We start from the raw sequence: 18,208 nt of genomic DNA on the forward strand, positions 1-18,208 counted from the left end.
CTAGCTATCAAAAAACTGCTGGTAGCCCTCCGCCCCTGAAAATATGACATCGATCCATATGGTCATGGTCTCGGGAGATGGCGCCACCAGGTAGTATGTCCTGTCGTACGTCTTCATACAGAATGTCAGTTTTGGGCTGGGGCTTTTCACTGTGCGTAAGTGGTCGACGTAGACCTCCTCAATGGCTTGAAAACAGACGGAGCCTTTGAGTTTGGTTTCTGTCTTGTCTGTGTAGTACATAACCTGTGGAAGACACATGAAATAGTTGGAGAACTGAACTGGAATATATTTTGTAAGCTATCAGATTTATCACCATTATGGGATCTTATATATATAAACACACAGGATATTTTTATCCATTCCCTAGCGTACGCAATAACAATAAATATTAATTGAATAGACCAGCTGACCCTGTATAACATAAAATAACAAAATGATAAACTACTCCCGGTACCACTTTTGATGATATATTATGTGCACAGTTCTCATACAACATAAACACACTAAAACCAACCCACAATCTTAATGCCAACCCACTTTTCTCTCCCAGCATTACAACCTCAAACAACGTTTCTCTTTGAGCCAACCCACTCTCATAACACAACCATAATGCCAACCCACTTTGTTCCACAAGCCAACCCACTCTCCTAACTGTACAACCCTGAAGCCAACCCTCTCTCCTAACTGTACAACCCTAAAGCGAACCCACTCTTCTACTTCTAACAATACAACCCTAAAGCCAACACCCTCTTTTAAAAACACAACCAGTGTCTCTTCCAGGCATCTCTTCGTGGAGACTCTGCCCCCCCCCCCCCCGAACGAAATGAAATCTATATAAAAAATATATAGGCCTACTTTTAACCGTGTCCACCCCCCCCCCCTGGAGAAAAAAATGAACACAACCCTTAAGCCAGCCCACTTATCTCTCCTAGCAAACCCACTCAGCTAACAATACAACCCTAATGCCAACCTACTCTCCTAAAAACACAACCCTAAAGCCAACCCACTCCCCCAACTACACAACCCTACTGCCAACCCACCTTCCTCTTCATCCTGTCGAAAACAAACCAGCGTTTCTTCCACGTCTTGATGCGGCCCCCCATCTTGTGCAGGAACCCTCGGCAGCTGTGGTTGGTCACGATGACGTGGGGGCATATGTCCAGCTGGTGCCCCGACCCCTCGATGTGGGCCCGCAGGTCAAAATCTTTACTGGTGTTGGGCAGGAACCGAGTCATCGGCCTTGCTTGCTGTGGGGCGGAAATAGACAGGGTAAAACGAAACTAGATTGGCCAGATAAAAATAATAGCGTTAAAGCGAAACTTGATTGTACAGATGAAAATAACAGCGTTGAAACAAAAACCAGATTGTTTTAATTAAAGTGGGCTGTGGTGTTATATATCGTGGGAGGTCTCGTGGCAATAAATAATTCAGAAAATTTTAATGCAGAATCAGCAATATTGGGATATGCAGTGAATAAATATGGAAAGAAAAACTGATTAGGATTTCTATAACTTTAAAAAAAAAACAACAACAATCAACCAATTTAACTGGACTTCCTGAACTTGGAACTTGCAACCTTCAAACTAGTGGGCCCAACTGTCTATCCCCCAACCAAATTGCAACAGCTTATTTAATAGCTGATCTTTGAAACCACAACCTTCGTGTTAGTGTTCCCACTATCGGTCCCACCAAACCACACCTCGTCTATTCTCCCCCCCCCCATTCACACGGTGACACCACCTCTCTACATCCCAACAAGACAACCCCTCTAACCCATAACCACGCTCCCTTTTACCCCCCAACCACACCACCTCCAACCACATGACCCTCACAGACCACCCTGTACCTACAAACCACACCAACTGCAAACCCCTCTACCACATCACCCCCACACACACCTACTCTCTATCCCCAGCCACACCACCTTTTACCACCCCCGCAAGCACATCACACTATACCCCTAATCACACAACTAATATACCTACCCCCCCCCAACCACATCATCTTCAACCTCCCCAACCACATCACCCTGTACCACCAACCACACCACTAATATACCTAACCCCCAACCACACCATCTACAACCACATCACCCTGTACCCCTAACCACACTCACACAACTAATATACCTACCCCATACCTTCAACCTCCCCCACCACACCACCTTCAACCTCCCCCACCACACCACCTTCAACCTCCCCCACCACACCACCTTCAACCTCCCCCACCACACCACCTTCAACCTCCCCCACCACACCACCTTCAACCTCCCCCACCACACCACCTTCAACCTCCCCCACCACACCACCTTCAACCTCCCCCACCATACCACCTTCAACCTCCCCCACCACACCACCTACAGCCTCCCCAACCACATTCCACAATTACCATCTGCGTGTGTTTCTCCCTCAGCTTGACCTGCTCCAATTCCCTCTCCAACGCCTCGTTCTTCTGTAAGACCACCATCTCCGACTCTCGGATCTTCACCTGAAGTTTCACGAGAAAACGTTGGAAGGAGATTAACTTCAAACAAGGGCGGGTAATGCAGGTTATTAAGAGTGGTCGCCTCTACACGATTTTATCCAATTTGTCAAAACATTTTGTAACTGCCTCACAGCATAGTCAATGGGGACAAGACGATCACTAAACAGTTAATGCATTTTTAAAGGATAAAGATTCATATCATACTCGATTAAATTCACTAAAAATAATTCAAAATTTTGCTTTGGTATAAAATTAAATAATTTGTAATGAAAATAAAACAGTGTCCAATTATTTGCGTTAAGGTAGTGTTCGTAACTTGTTGTTAGTGTGACTACCTTTGAGTTAAATTTTGTGGGGAAAAAAGTAATCCCCTCCCCGCTAAGGATACCGGGAAGAGAGAGACGTCTTTATCGTAACGCCTCTAGCTCATAGTCAAGCTTTTTTGTTTTCTAATTGGATAAAATTGTGGTTTAAAATGTCTAATGAATTCACAATACAAGTACACAGATAATTCAAGCGGTGTCGTTGCGCGTGAGAGCACACGACAGCAAACCAAAAAGTAACCGGCACCATGCCTGACTTGAGTTTACGGAAAGGCTCTCAGTCTACCAAACCCTGATACCTACTTGACTTTATCTGACTTAAGTCAGGGAAAGTCAAGTCAGCTGGGCATAGCTGTGACCACACAGTAGTTTCGTACAGGCCAACCATTTCAAGAACCCGGTGAACTCTGCTTATGTTTACATTCAACAAATTGGTTCCTATAGAAACGGATGCTTGACATTTGAGTCATGTAATGGTACTTTCTGCCCGTGTGGCTGTTATGAAGCACGGCCTGGGTATAGTGGCAATACTAGTCAAGTAAAGTAAGTTCAAGTTCCTCTAGTAGAGTTCATGTTTTTTATTTTATTTCGGTATATGAAGCGATTGTGTGGTCAGCACTATGCTCAGCCGCCTTTACTTTCTCCAACATAAGATAGCTGGATGGACTCAGGGACGTCGAACAGTCACAAGACCTTCGGGCTACCAGTCAAACGCTCTACCATTCGACCACGCCGTCATTTATTTAAACAAAACAACGAATATTTCACCTCATACCGGCAGCCGCAGTAATTACAACTCGTAAACCTTTAATTAACCTAATATTTCCACGACTCATTAGTTTTTAGTTTACCAGCTAGCACAATGACTCTACGCTACCTATAGCATTTTTTTTTCCGGGGTCATCCATTAACGACGTCAAAAGTTTTAAAACGATTTTTACCCTCCCCTTTCCACATTGCCCACAACAAAAGCCGTCCGCTAAAATGAAATCACAACTCTACCTCAAAATTGGAATTTTAAAAAAGAAAAAAAAAACCCGGCTATTTATTTTAAAGTATTTACTGAGTCCGATCCACATTGAGTGTATCGATCCATTTGTATTATATCCTCAACAAATGTAGTTTTAAAAATGCGAAATAGCGGCTAAAAAATTCATTTTCCAAGTTTAAGTTTTTAAAATACCAAAAAGTATCGTTACGTAAGTCTGACTCCCCACCCCTTGAACTAAATTTTGTATATTATATTATTATCATACATTACAATGGACTTTCTTGACAGAAATTATAGCAATAATTCCAAAACAAACCAATAGAGTTGCAGCAATGTAAAGTTTCATTAACAAAAGCCTTTCAACGGTAAACTAATAATTCGCTATTATGTACATTAATTCACCATTATGTATACAAGTTCGCTATTATGTATCATCGAATATTGACAAAAAGTATTGGCAGACATATTGACACAAATTCGGTCAACTGAGTGCAGACGTTTCATTGGCTGTTTGTACCTGCTTAGCATAATTTATTTTCCCCACTGCACCAGTGTGACATTTCCATTATTTGCTCTGGTCGAGGTGTGGAATTAATTATTCTCAGCAGGATTCGGTCCCGGTGCAACAGCATTATACACCGGCACTCTACCGATTCTGCCAGACAGCCTTGGCCTTTAAAATTGCCTTGGCGCAGTCTCAGGTAATAATAATGAGTCATAACAATGGTCATAATTGTGACTTTATAATGGTCATAATTGTGACGTTACAAAGGTCATAATTGTGACGTTACAATGGTCATAACTGACGTTACAATGGTCATAATTGTGACGTTACAATGGTCATAACTGACGTTACAATGGTCATAATTGTGACGTTACAATGGCCATAATTGTGACGTTATAATGGCCATAATTGTGACGTTACAATGGTCATAACTGTGTTACAATAGTCATATGCGTGACGTTACAATGTTTGTAAGTGTGACCTTAAAAACAGCAATAACTGGACGTTACAAAGACTAAAAAACCATAAAATCAGGTCCAAGTTCTTAAGGTGTGATGCGAAGTCGGTCAAACGGGTACTTGTCACGTGATACACACCAACGCCATTAACTGGGTCAAGGTCGCTCCAAAAAGGTACCAACATTGTTTAGAACGATTGGGCTGGCACGATCGAACCTAGGGTTTCTTTCAGACATTTTTCTCCGGTAGCACAATTAAACTTCCAGAAGGCGGGACCTCTGCTTTAAGTATATATTTATATTTCTAATATAAAATATGTTTTTTTTTGTCCAGTGGGGAGGGGTGAACGTACTCCGGGTACTGAGCCCCCCCCCCCTCCTCCTCCCAAAGAGATGCCGAAAGTAACTCTGAACAACGCACGGTAGTTAACGCAATCAACCCACGAATCAGCCAGGCCAACTGCATCAATAAAAAGATCAGGGTCAACGATGTAAAAGAATAAAACAAAAAGTACCCTTTCAAACTTGACGGTCTATAGGGCAAGTGAAGTAGAGTTCACTTTTTTCTGTGACCTCGGCATATGAAGGGATAGTGTGGTCAGCACTATGCCCAACCGCCTTTACTTTCCCTCACGTGAGTTAGGCACCCATCAAAGTTGGGTGGACTCAGGGACGGTCTACTGACTTGAACCAGGATTCGAACTCGAGACTTACGGGTTAGCAGTCCAGCTCTCTACCGCTAGACCACTCCGATGACCAAAACAAAAAAATGACCAGAACTGACCTGTTCCTCCACCAACTTGACCCATATAAGGACCAAGGTCAAGGTTGCCCAAAACAAAAATATGACCAGAACTGACCTGTTCCTCCACCAGCTTCATCTTCTCGGACTGTGCCAGTGCCAGCAGACGTTCAAGTTCCGCCAACTTCTCCAGATGCTCCTCCCCACCGCTCAGGCTAGAGAGAGAAAAAATGGCGTCAATTTACTGAAACGTTACAGGTAAGGACTGGTGTAAGGGCCAGTGTTTCTTTCAGACTTTTTTTCTCGGGGGGGGGGGGGGGGGAAGGAGGGAGGGCAGGGCGGCGGACAGTGATAGAAGTATATATTTTCTATATATATTCCAATCGTTCCGGAGGGGGGTAGACTTTCTCAGGGCGGGAGGGCGGACAGTGGTAGAAGTAAATATTTTCTATATAAATTCCATTTCGTTCGGGGGGGGGGGGGGTAAGGGCTCGTAAACTCAATCATGTTATATACCTAGTTGGAGGTGGGGGGGGGGAGAGGGGTAAGCTCTGGTAAAGATGAGTAGGAGGAAAAAAAGTTTTAAATTAATTATATTTTTTTATCTCTAATAAGCGAATAAAAAAGACAAAAAAATTATAATTAATATTTTTAAATTAATCAATTAGCTAACGTAGAACGCATCTAGCGTGCGGTGAAGCGTGCGCGAAAAATGTAGTATTCTAAAGTTGTTAGAGTCCCAAAAGTAGTAGGAGTGTAGTATCACCTTACAGAAGTAGTACGGGTGTAGTATCACCTTAAAAAGGTAGTACAGGTGAAGTATCACCTTACAGAAGTAGAGAAGGAGGGAGATACATCCTGCTTAGTGAAGGGGACTTAAGCAGACAAAAAATTAGTTTATTCGAGTAATTTGAGACCATTTCGTGCGATATTCTAATTCAAACCAATAGAAGGAATGCATCGATGGAAGAGTTCGAAAAATACATTGTTTTGAAAAAAAAAATGTTGCAGTTTGAAAATGTTTTGGTCACGGTATCACATAATTAACTATGATGTCACTGACACGTCTGACCACTCGGAGATCATAGTAAACTATGATGACCACTGATACGTCATACTAAACTAAGATGACCACGATACCTAAGGTGACCATAGAATAAGATCAATAAAAAACCCACCTTAACGATTTGATAACGTCATGCCAGTAATCCTCAATATCTTCAACTTTCATTTTCTTCTATATTTTATTTGCCTCTAAAAATCAAAGCACATATTTTCTCTGATCTAATTGTCTCTAAAAATCAAAAGCTCGGATTTTCACTGATTTATTGGACTCTAAAAATTAAAGCACAGAGTTTTTTTCACCGATAAATAAACACTACACACGCTAAACTATTTACCGGAAACAAAAAACAAAACAAAAAACTTTCACATCAAGACGGAGAAAATAAAATAAAACACAGAGCTAAAATTATCCGTCCCGCGCAGCTGAATTTCCAAGAATATCTGACGGGGTAGATAGCAGATCACTTAACCACATGTGGAGTTCGTAAGCGGAGAACCGTTTAACCACATCTGAAGCGTGTGGAATGGCGAGTCAGAGATGTGGTACACACCCAGCAGATATTGCAACATGCAGGGATGGCGATAAACAACACCCACCTCGCCCCTGTCTACTCATCCTAGTCCACATGCAGTCACGTGATAAGTGAGCAACAGGTAGGCGAGTCATGAACCTCAACATTCTTACCATTTCATCTGCGAGAATGTTGATTCAGTGAAGGAAATATTTTTTTTTTTAAATGAGACTAACTCGGTGACTGGAGTTTCCAATAATGCCAACCGAGAAAGTTTTTTTTTTTTTTTTAATTCTGTTATTCAGATTTCTAATTAATAACTTTGTGATTAAATAAGACGAAGTTTTTGTTTTGTAATTATAGACGCGGTCAGTACGTAGAGATAAAGTAATTAATTAGAATTAATTAGGATTGTCTGTACGGCTAGTTATGTTGGATTTTGTATGTAGGGTGTGGATTTCTAAGGTGGTTTTATTTGTAGTGGGTTTGTTTTTAAGGTGGGTTTATTTAAACGGTAGGGTATTTTATAAGGTGGTTTTATTTGTAGGGTGGGTTTGTTGGTAGTGTAGATTTGTAAGGTGAGTTAGTTTGTAGTGTAGGATTTTAAGGTGGTTTTGTTTGTAGTGTAGGTTTATAAAGTGGGTTTGTTTGTAGTGTTGTTACGTAACGTGGGTTTATTTGTAGTGTAGGTTTATATGGTGGGTTTGTTTGTAGGATAGGTTTGTTTGTAAGATGGGTTTAAAAGTTTTAGGGCTAGTTTTATGGTGGACTTGTAAGCTGCGTTCTTAATAGAGTGGGTTTGTTGGTAGGGTGTTTGTAGTGCATATTTTTTTATGTGGGCTAGTATGGTAGTCATACACACTAGTTATTAAATTGCATTATATGTGGGCTTGCATTTTATTTGTTGTTTTTTTTCTAATAGACAAAGTGCGTTTGCTCTGTAAACTGCTGAGATTAATTTATCACCCTAGTCTGGGAACATCCCCCGGCATCTCTATTTTTATTTGTTTGATTTGTTTTGTTTGTGAGGCGGGGGTTTGTAAAGAGATGATGCATGATCCTCGATCTATCAACCCACAGTCCAATGAGTACTTTATCCCTTGGGGATACTGGGAGGGTAAACAAGAGACAGTGATGGGGGTTTAATGTGAGTGTGTGTGTGTGGGGGGGGGGGGGGTGTTTAATGGTCGAGGGGGTTAGATGAACTGAAAACAATGAAAATTTAAAAGAAGGCATGCATCTGTAGATGGAGTAGGCGGGGAAGTGGGTGGGTAAGATTGGTAGGTGTAAGGGATAATTCAGGTTGATAGAAAATTGTGAGTGGTTTTTTTTTGTTTAGTTTGGTCTATCTTTCTATCGTGTACAAGTGTATAATGTGAAAGACTTAAAAGTCCTAGAGCCCGTCGGAATATGTCGGAGCTAATGTCAGAGCTAAACATGTTCCACGAGTTCATGCTTCAGTAGGAACATGTTGTGGATCTTTGCTATTAGTCGAGAACATTCAGTCGGAACATGTTCCACGAGTTCACATTTACGTGGGGACATGTTCAAACATGTCTCAGACATGATCGGGAGTTTGAAATGTCAGGGGAACATATAAGATTCGGTGGGAACATGTTCCATGTAAAAGTTGGAACAAGTCTAACACGCCATCGTGAGCATGCCCCACACAAAAAGCGGAACAAGTTCCATACAGCAGTTGAGTCTTGTCTTTAAAATTACTAAATAACAACGAGACCATATTACAAAGGGTCTTTAAACATCAATGTCTTAGTTGGTTTTATATTGGCTAGGACAAATCCAAACTAGGTTATAGTGGATGTATGTTGTAGAGGGTGGATATTACATGATAGTGGATCATATTTCCTGTGTGGATGTTGTGTGTTAGTGGATATGTTGAGTGTTCGTGGATATTAAGTCATATCTAATGTCATGTATTTGTGAATCTTGTGTCATGTGTTAGTGAATATTATGATGATTGTTAGTGGGCATGTGTTAATGGATCTTATCTCATAATTTTATTGGATTTTGTGTTAACGGATAATCTATGGAGTGAATCTCGAAATAAAATATGAAATTGATATATTGTGTATCGTGGAATGTACAAAGAAAACGACCAATCTTCATGGACACAGCATTTAGAGCAACTAGCCAACAGGTATAAAAATAAAGTTCCCTATAGAACTTGACGGTCCATAGTAAAGTGAAATAGAGTTCACCCGTCCCTTAGCCAGCAGGTATAAACCACAGGTAAAGCACACCTCGCTCGCGTCAGACGACCAGGTAATGACCCATGTATGTGCTGTACTCACCATGAGCTCACCAGGTAATTATCCCCTATCCAGCACGTGCTTTAAAATTTTAAGGTAATTCTATAAATTGGCTCCTGGCGTCCTGTGTTCTAGGTAATTACCCAGGGCGCCAATATTTAGTGGCGCCCGGAAGAGATGGCGCGAATATTTTAGGGGCTTCAAGAAGAATGCTGTCAATATCTTAGTTGATCAGAAGAATGCGCAACGGAAAACAAAGCACAAAAATGTGCGCAAGGGAAATTTGATGAAAATGGATCATTTTTTATAGATGTTAGCAAAGAAAGACAATATGTACAGTGTAGCGTAATTAAATAATTATTTCCACGAAATGTTACTAAATGAAGTTTATTAGTATAATTAATTGCTATTTGCGCATTTTTCTGTTGCCGCAGTTTTCGGTTGCTCATTTTTCCGTTCGCGCAATTTTCTTAGGACTCAGAAGAGGGGCGCCACTATTACAAATACGCCTGGAAGAAAGAACCGTACCAAGGTTTTAGGGGTGCCCAGAAGATGTGTGACAATATTTTAAGGTATTCGGCAGGCGCTTATATTAAAAGGCTTCCTGGAAAAAAAAGTAACTTATTTGAAGGGCGCTAGGGGAAGAATGACGGCACATTCAAGGTGGCTAGATCAAAAATTTCAATGTTACTGTAGACGCACAATAAAAATTAAACAAGCTAAAATATGTATCAAATGAAATAGTTAATGGAAGCTCAATCACCAGAATGAACACTAACAATCAGCAGGACACAACATTTTCAACTTAAGAGACGGGCATTCTGACGGCTGATGTTTGTTCAAAACAATTTGGTTTTCGTAAAAAAAAAAAAAAAAAATTCTTAATACATTTTTGCTTACCCCAACATCCCTACGTTAACTTAACGTGTGCCCCCCCCCCCCCCCCCCGCAACTTCCTAACTTCGATACTAATTGAACAAAAAATATAGAAAACATTCAAGCGATTTTTATAAAGTCTACAGACCCATGGAAGTCAAGATTTATGAAAGACAATTTTAAATTGTTGACAAAGCAAGACGTCTCCTGTTGAGGTAATCGGAGAGTGTTAAATATAGAGCTGTCAATCAAATGTCGGCAAGTGAGTGGTGGTAGGCAGCATAACTGGGATGCTGGGCACAGAGGTGTGCTGTTGGTTGTTGTATGCTGGGCACAGTGGTGTGCTGTTGGTTGTATGCTGGGCTGTTAGTCGTAGCATTAGTCATAAGCTTGGCCACTGACAATGAACTGAGCTGTTGGCCGTAACATTAGTCATAAGCTTGGCCACTGACAATAAACTGGGCTGTTGGCCGTAACATTGACCTATGGCCATAAGCTGAGCTGTTGGCCGTAACATTAGTCATAAGCTGAGCTGTTGGCCGTAACATTAGTCATAAGCTTGGCCACTGACAATGAACTGAGCTGTTGGCCGTAACATTGACCTATGGCCATAAGCTGAGCTGTTGGCCGTAACATTAGTCATAAGCTTGGCCACTGACAATAAACTGGGCTGTTGGCCGTAACATTGACCTATGGCCATAAGCTGAGCTGTTGGCCGTAACATTAGTCATAAGCTGAGCTGTTGGCCGTAACATTAGTCATAAGCTTGGCCACTGGCAATGAACTGGGCTGTTGGCCGTAACATTGGCCACAAACTAGACTGTTCACCATAAACATACACCACTGGCCATAGACTGTTCACCATAAACATACACCACTGGCCATAGACTGTTCACCATAAACATACACCACTGGCCATAGACTGTTCACCATAAACATACACCACTGGCCATAGACTGTTCACCATAAACATACACCACTGGCCATAGACTGTTCACCATAAACATACACCACTGGCCATAGACTGTTCACCATAAACATACACCACTGGCCATAGACTGTTCACCATAAACATACACCACTGGCCATAGACTGTTCACCATAAACATACACCACTGGCCATAGACTGTTCACCATAAACATACACCACTGGCCATAGACTGTTCACCATAAACATACACCACTGGCCATAGACTGTTCACCATAAACATACACCACTGGCCATAGACTGTTCACCATAAACATACACCACTGGCCATAGACTGTTCACCATAAACATACACCACTGGCCATAGACTGTTCACCATAAACATACACCACTGGCCATAGACTGTTCACCATAAACATACACCACTGGCCATAGACTGTTCACCATAAACATACACCACTGGCCATAGACTGTTCACCATAAACATACACCACTGGCCATAGACTGTTCACCATAAACATACACCACTGGCCATAGACTGTTCACCATAAACATACACCACTGGCCATAGACTGTTCACCATAAACATACACCACTGGCCATAGACTGTTCACCATAAACATACACCACTGGCCATAGACTGTTCACCATAAACATACACCACTGGCCATAGACTGTTCACCATAAACATACACCACTGGCCATAGACTGTTCACCATAAACATACACCACTGGCCATAGACTGTTCACCATAAACATACACCACTGGCCATAGACTGTTCACCATAAACATACACCACTGGCCATAGACTGTTCTACTGACCATCTTATTCAGTTGCTGGCCCTAACGGGTTACTAATAGCTAAAGCATACTAAACTATCGAAACCACATTCGGGAAGGAGAGAGCATGCTAACTCTACAAGTCTAAAGCAACCGATCTAAATCTGCTGCATTTGTAGTTTGTTCTTAGGTGGACAAAAGCCATGGAAGCAAATTTAAAATAAAGGCAAGCTAAATTCAGAGTCAACGAGCCATATGGATAATTGTGTTGAAGGATGTTAGTCCACTCCTATACTTCATAAAAGGAGAAAAACGAAGACGAATCGAATAACAAATAAAGAAAAGTCAGAACGTAATGACAGACTTGCGTTTCGAGTAATTCTAAGCCAACACGGCTCAGTGTTAAAAACTGTAATAATATATGGACAAAGAACTACTTTAACCCCTACCTGTTTAGCACGTAGATAGCAAAACATCGTTAAAATAGTCTGGGTCATACAAAGACCACATATATCAAACTATTCTAGGTGATACATTGTTTTAAAAACAAACATCGATAAAAATGTAATTGATGGCGTAATGTGTATATATGGGTTACAAAATATAGCAATTTAAAATATAACGTAAGAAATCAACATTCTGTATTGTGTTTTAAATATAAATAAGGAGAAGTTATTGATTTAGAAACACAATTAAAACTACCACATGACAAGCATTGGCTCAAATATGAAGCTATTCTTAAGAGGGATCTAGTGTTCAAGACTTGATAGAAGGACAATAATATTTTAGTGGGGGAGGAGGGAGTCGATACTTTAAGTGGAGTCGGGAAGAAGAATGTCAGTATCGTAAAGGCGCCAATATTTGTGTGACACAGGAATAAAGGTGTCAATATTTCTGGGCGCCAGAAATGAGGGTGATAATTATTAAACGCCAGAAATTAAGGTGCCATTACTTAAAAAGTGTCAGTATTTGTTGGGCGTCATGAATAATGTTTAAAGGGTACACATTTTTTAATGTAGCTAGGTGAGTGAAGGTAACAATATCTGAAAGGTACCAATATTTTCATGGCGGCTATATATTAAGGCGTTAGGATTGAGGGTGTCATTATTTAAGTAGAGCCAGGGGAATGATAGTACCAATATTTTCAGGGCGCCAATATTTTAGGTGCGCCAGGTATCAGGGTACCAGTATTTCAACATAGCCAGGGGAATGATGCAATATTTGAAGAGCGCCAATATTTTCAGGGCGCCAATATTTTCAGGGCGCCAATATTTTAGGAATGAGGGTGCCAATACTTGAGTATAACCAGGGGAATTATGGAACCAATATTTGAAGGGCGCCAATATCTTCAGGGCGCCAATATTTTAGGAATGAGGGTGCCAATACTTGAGTATAACCAGGGGAATTATGGAACCAATAGTTGAAGGGCACCAATATCTTCAAGGGGGGGGGGGGGGGGCAAGAAAATTAAAACTACATCAACAAATTCAACAGCCGCCGGCTGAAGCATGAGGTTACCCACCTGGTGCCCAAGGGCGGCATCGGCCTCCCACAGAACCAGCAGTACTCCAGCTGGTAGCTGGCGGCGATGGACTCCTTCTTGATGAGGGCGGCCAGGCTCGCCTCCAGATGTCGGCTGGAGCTCAGGGGCGGCGGCTCGTACTTCTTGCTCGGGGGCGAGTACGGCTCCATGTAGGCGTTGAGGTCAAGGTTGCTGGAAGATGAAGGCGTCGACGACGGGGTGTGGTTGTCGCTCGGGGATAAACCGGAAGTGGTGATGTAATCCAGCCGGTTTCCGAGGACGCAGTCGCTGCGGAGGCAGGTGGAGGAGCGTCTTCCGGTTTTTGAGGGCGTGGTGGTGGAGGATGAGGATGAGGAAGAGCCGGATGGTAGAGATGAGTGCGGGAAATCGTCAATGTTCAACACGTGATGGCGAGAGGATTTGGGGTAGGCGGATGGTGAGGCGGCTCCAAAGTCGTATAGACTGTTGGGCGGGGCTTCTTTTCCTAGAGAAGATGACGAGGATAATGACGACGAAGGCGTCAGCGATTGGCTGCCGTTGTGCAGGGATTCGAATTTTAACTGGTCTAAAAGTTTCAAGGAGGTGGAGCTAAAGCTGCTCAAGAAGCTGGTTGGGTAGTTTTTAAAATCGTTGATTGGCTTGTCGTAGTAGCGAGGCGGGGTTTTGGAATAAGCCAAGTTCGGCGATTGGCTGGGGCCGTTTTGTTGCGCGTGTGTGTAGTGTCTTAAATCCGGGCTGTAAGCGGATGTTGGTTCTTTGTAGCGTTTGTAACGGAAGTCTTCCGATGACCCCAGCGATGACCCTGACCCGTTTTTAATATTATTGGAAGGGGTGGACGATGGGTCGTTACAGTTCACTGGTCGTGTATCCTGCTCTGAACAAGGTGGGTATCTTGTCGCGTCTATGTATATCTTTGTTGACGTTTCGCTGTAGAACGCCTTGTCTTTTTTTATCCCCTCGGGAGGTCTCCCTGGCGATTCGTGTCTGTCCCTCTTAACCGGCGAGCTCAAAACCGGGTCCGCAAAGTGGACAGACAGACCGGAAGTGGTCTCTTTTCTCGTGCCGGAAGGCGGTTTGTGGTTGACCACAAGACAGGGGGAGGTGGCGGTGGTGGATGTGGTGATGGTGGTGGTGGTGGCGGTGGAGATGTACGACGCCAGGGAGCGGGATTTCATGGAGGACGGGCTCTTCCCGTCCTCGTTTGGAACGTTAAGGGCAAGGTCGACCGGGTGAGGTCGAGGCGGGTCGTCTTTGTTGATGGACTGGCTTCGTTGCATCGGCGGATGAGGCGATGGCGTCTGAGAGTTCAATGACTGACTCCGCGTCACCGATTGAAGTTTGTGACTCGCGGACGTGTTCTTACTGTCGCTGCCGTTAATCCTGTTGGACGCGGCGACAACAACACCACCACCACCCCCACCGTCAGATTTAACCCCAGTTTGTGACGTAGGACTGGGTTTCCGCGCCTTCCCCGGGCTGGCCAACGAGATGTCCAGCTGACGGTCAGGCAGGAAGTGGACATGGTTCGCCTTGGGCGAAGCGGCCTTGGCGTTGAGGGGCACAACATCCAAGTTGCTGAGGTCGTAGTTGGAGGTCTCGGCTTTGATGTGGGACGATATCCCGCCGTTCAAATTCGCGCACAGGCCGTTTTTTCCAGGAAGCAACGCGGAGGTTTTGGTTGAAGGGCTCACGCGTGGGTTCATCTTTAGGCAAACCCTTCGGGTTCAAAAGGCTATCACATTCCCTATTCCGAAAATTTGAGTCATATTCCTGAAAAATCGTTAGTATTTTCCATCTTGAAATGAATGGACTGAATAGTCAAGTCTGAACTTGGAGTTATAGTCCAACACATCTACCATGAAACCGTTCACTAGAAATACATCACAATGTATACATAAGCATAAGCTAAACCACGTGATCACAATTACTAAAAATAAACACCGCGAACAAAGATATGAAATAAACCGAAAATAATTCATTACTGTCTTGATAAGTTCAGCTCAGTAACACAATCAATATTTTAATAATCACTATCGATTCTAAAAAAATACTTCGAAAAAAATAATTAAGGAAAACACTTGATTTATAGTTATTTTAAGGGCAGATATGCTTAGCGCATCGGCTTTCTGCACGCATGCGCAGAAACGTAGAAATTCCTCTCATTAACAACTCGGATAATCAGTATCACCTCTTTCGTCACATATTCAACCCCTCCCCCACACAGAATAATCAGTTGCACCTCTCATGACAGAAACCACCCCATCCTTCCACCGAGACGCCATAACCCCCCCCCCCACCACCACCACCACCACCCAGACGCCATAAACCACACACCTCCCCTAGAACCAGACCACGCCCCACCACATTCCAACATGCGCACACAAAACACAACCTCGGCCACCGGAGAGAGCGACAGGGGCGGCTACCCTCCCCACACCTTATGGTGGAACACGCTCTGCAAATGATCTCCCATTAAACAAATTGATTGCTGTGTCACACAGCAACATAACCTAATCGAACGCTTAACTTGCTGATCGATAACCCACTATACATTATGGAATATGCAATTTCATCCTAGATTTGCATTGCATTTCTCAATCTTTTTCCCCATCTACAAACAAAAATGAAAAAAAAAAAACGCGACACTTTAGAAAACGACATGGTATTAGTTAAGCTAATCTGCATGTAAAAGTTCCCTTTCAGAACCTGACGGTCCATTGTGCAAGTGAAGTAGAGTTCACTTGTGTCTGTGACCTCGACATATGAAGGGATAGTATGGTCAGCACTATGCCCAGCCGCCTTAACTTTTCCTAACCTAAATTAGGTACCCATCAGGGCTGGGTGGACTCAGGGACGCTCTACTGATTTGAAACCGGATTCGAACTGGAGACATGTAACCTACGAGCACTAAGTAAAACAATACTGTTTGGGTTGGTAGAAAATCAATTCAGTCACTCCCGTTTCAAATTGTAACCAATCACCCGTAAAGGTAAGTGCCAAAAGGATTCGATCCCGCTGCAACCTGTTCAATTAAAACCACCTGATAGCCTTGTACTATTTTAGTTGCAGTCTGATAACTTTAAAAAAAAAGTTAATTATAACTATGTGTCGTTAGTTTAATTTACTTTAGGATAAAGATCAAAGATTCGATTACTGGTCGATCAGATATTGGCGAGACTTTAAAGGGTTAATGATTAAAGAATGAGATGGCGCGGAGATAGCAAGTGCGCTGGGTAGAAGAGGGTTAATAAAGTAGAGAGGGGTTAGATGGTTACATACCATTAGAGATAGAGGTTCTATTTGTGGACGGCGTGTGAGAATACACAACATATGGTCTAGACAGGAGGCTGAACTAGGAAGTTTTGTTAGGGACATGTGCAGGGCTAGACGTTAGAGTTTGGTTTGTGTTGGTGTAGAGATGGATGGAAAGACATGTAGACAGAAGACAGGTAGACAGAAGACAGGTAGACAGAAGACAGGTGGGGATAAGACAGGTAGGAAGAAAACAGGTAGACAGGAGACAGGTGGAAAGAAGACAGGTAGACAGAAGACAGGTGGAAAGAAGACAGGTAGACAGAAGACAGGTGGAAAGAAGACAGGTAGAAGAAGACAGGTGGAAAGAAGACAGACAGGAAGAAGAAAGGTGGGACAGATAGACAGACAGACAGACAGACAGACAGACAGACAGACAGACAGACAGACAGACAGACAGACAGATAGATAGATAGATAGATAGATAGATAGATAGATAGATAGATAGATAGATAGATAGATAGATAGATAGATAGATAGATAGATAGATAGATAGATAGATAGATAGATAGATAGATAGATAGATAGATAGATAGATAGATAGATAGATAGATAGATAGATAGATAGATAGATAGATAGATAGATAGATAGATAGATAGATAGATAGATAGATAGATAGATAGATAAGGAAATGAGTAGGCTAATCTCCATTCCAACAGTACATCTGCTACCACATACCCTCACACTAACACACCTCCACATTACTACACACAAACAGACCCACACCTCACTTCACATACCAACACACCTTAAAATTACTACACACACACCAACAGACCCCCTCAATTCTAGACACACACATTACTCAGTCACACCAATTCACCTCCAAACCAACACAGCATTTCCCTACATTGTACACCCTGCCTGTCCGCATTCCCTAGCAATAATTAAACTTAACAACAAAGTCGGTCGTTAAAGAAATTCCTTCTTATCACTAGAAATACATAATTGATAAAAACTAACAAAAGAAAACGCAAACGGAACAATAACACATTAGCGGACACAAACTCCACAGGAAAATACAGAATTTCAAATGAGCGAACGGAGATAAAAATAACTTTTCAATCATGCGAGAATCACATTCTTCCCGTATTGTCGTCTGCGAATGCCGTCACGCTTGATTAGCCGATCCGCGACGTTGAACAAAACCCTTGACGTCACAATGCAGGTTGTTGTGAGTTCAGCGAAGCGTGTCGTGTCGGGGTAGACTGGGATAGAATGGGTACTCGAGGGATAAGGAGACGGATATTGACGGGCAAACAAACGACTGCTCGCGAGCGGACACGAGAGTAGTGGTACGGGTAACCGTTAAGTCGCTGATGGCAAGACCAAATATACTGTCGCTTATAAGGCCAGTTGCCTTGTCGCTTATCTTAAGGGCAGATACCCTGTCGCCTATCATAATGCAAGTTATCCTGTCGCATATGATAAAGCCCGTC

At 42.6% G+C, this 18,208-nt stretch overlaps 1 protein-coding gene across 1 annotated transcript in view; it reads right to left on the reverse strand.

Annotated features, from left to right (window-relative positions):
• LOC131941631 (mucin-2) overlaps nucleotides 1-18,208 on the reverse strand; it is a 154,959-nt gene continuing 136,751 nt past the window's right edge. Inside the window, exons 15-18 of the mRNA XM_059301002.1 lie at nucleotides 5,621-5,717; nucleotides 2,389-2,487; nucleotides 1,041-1,247; nucleotides 1-243 (exon numbers count right to left, since the gene is read on the reverse strand). Of these exons, the coding sequence (XP_059156985.1) occupies nucleotides 1-243; nucleotides 1,041-1,247; nucleotides 2,389-2,487; nucleotides 5,621-5,717 (646 nt within the window). The remainder of the gene's footprint in view (nucleotides 244-1,040; nucleotides 1,248-2,388; nucleotides 2,488-5,620; nucleotides 5,718-18,208) is intronic.

This window comes from Physella acuta, unplaced genomic scaffold (genome assembly GCF_028476545.2).
Source record: "Physella acuta isolate Inbredline_101_S28 unplaced genomic scaffold, ASM2847654v3 ptg000030l, whole genome shotgun sequence".
Taxonomy (NCBI): Eukaryota; Metazoa; Mollusca; class Gastropoda; family Physidae; genus Physella; species Physella acuta.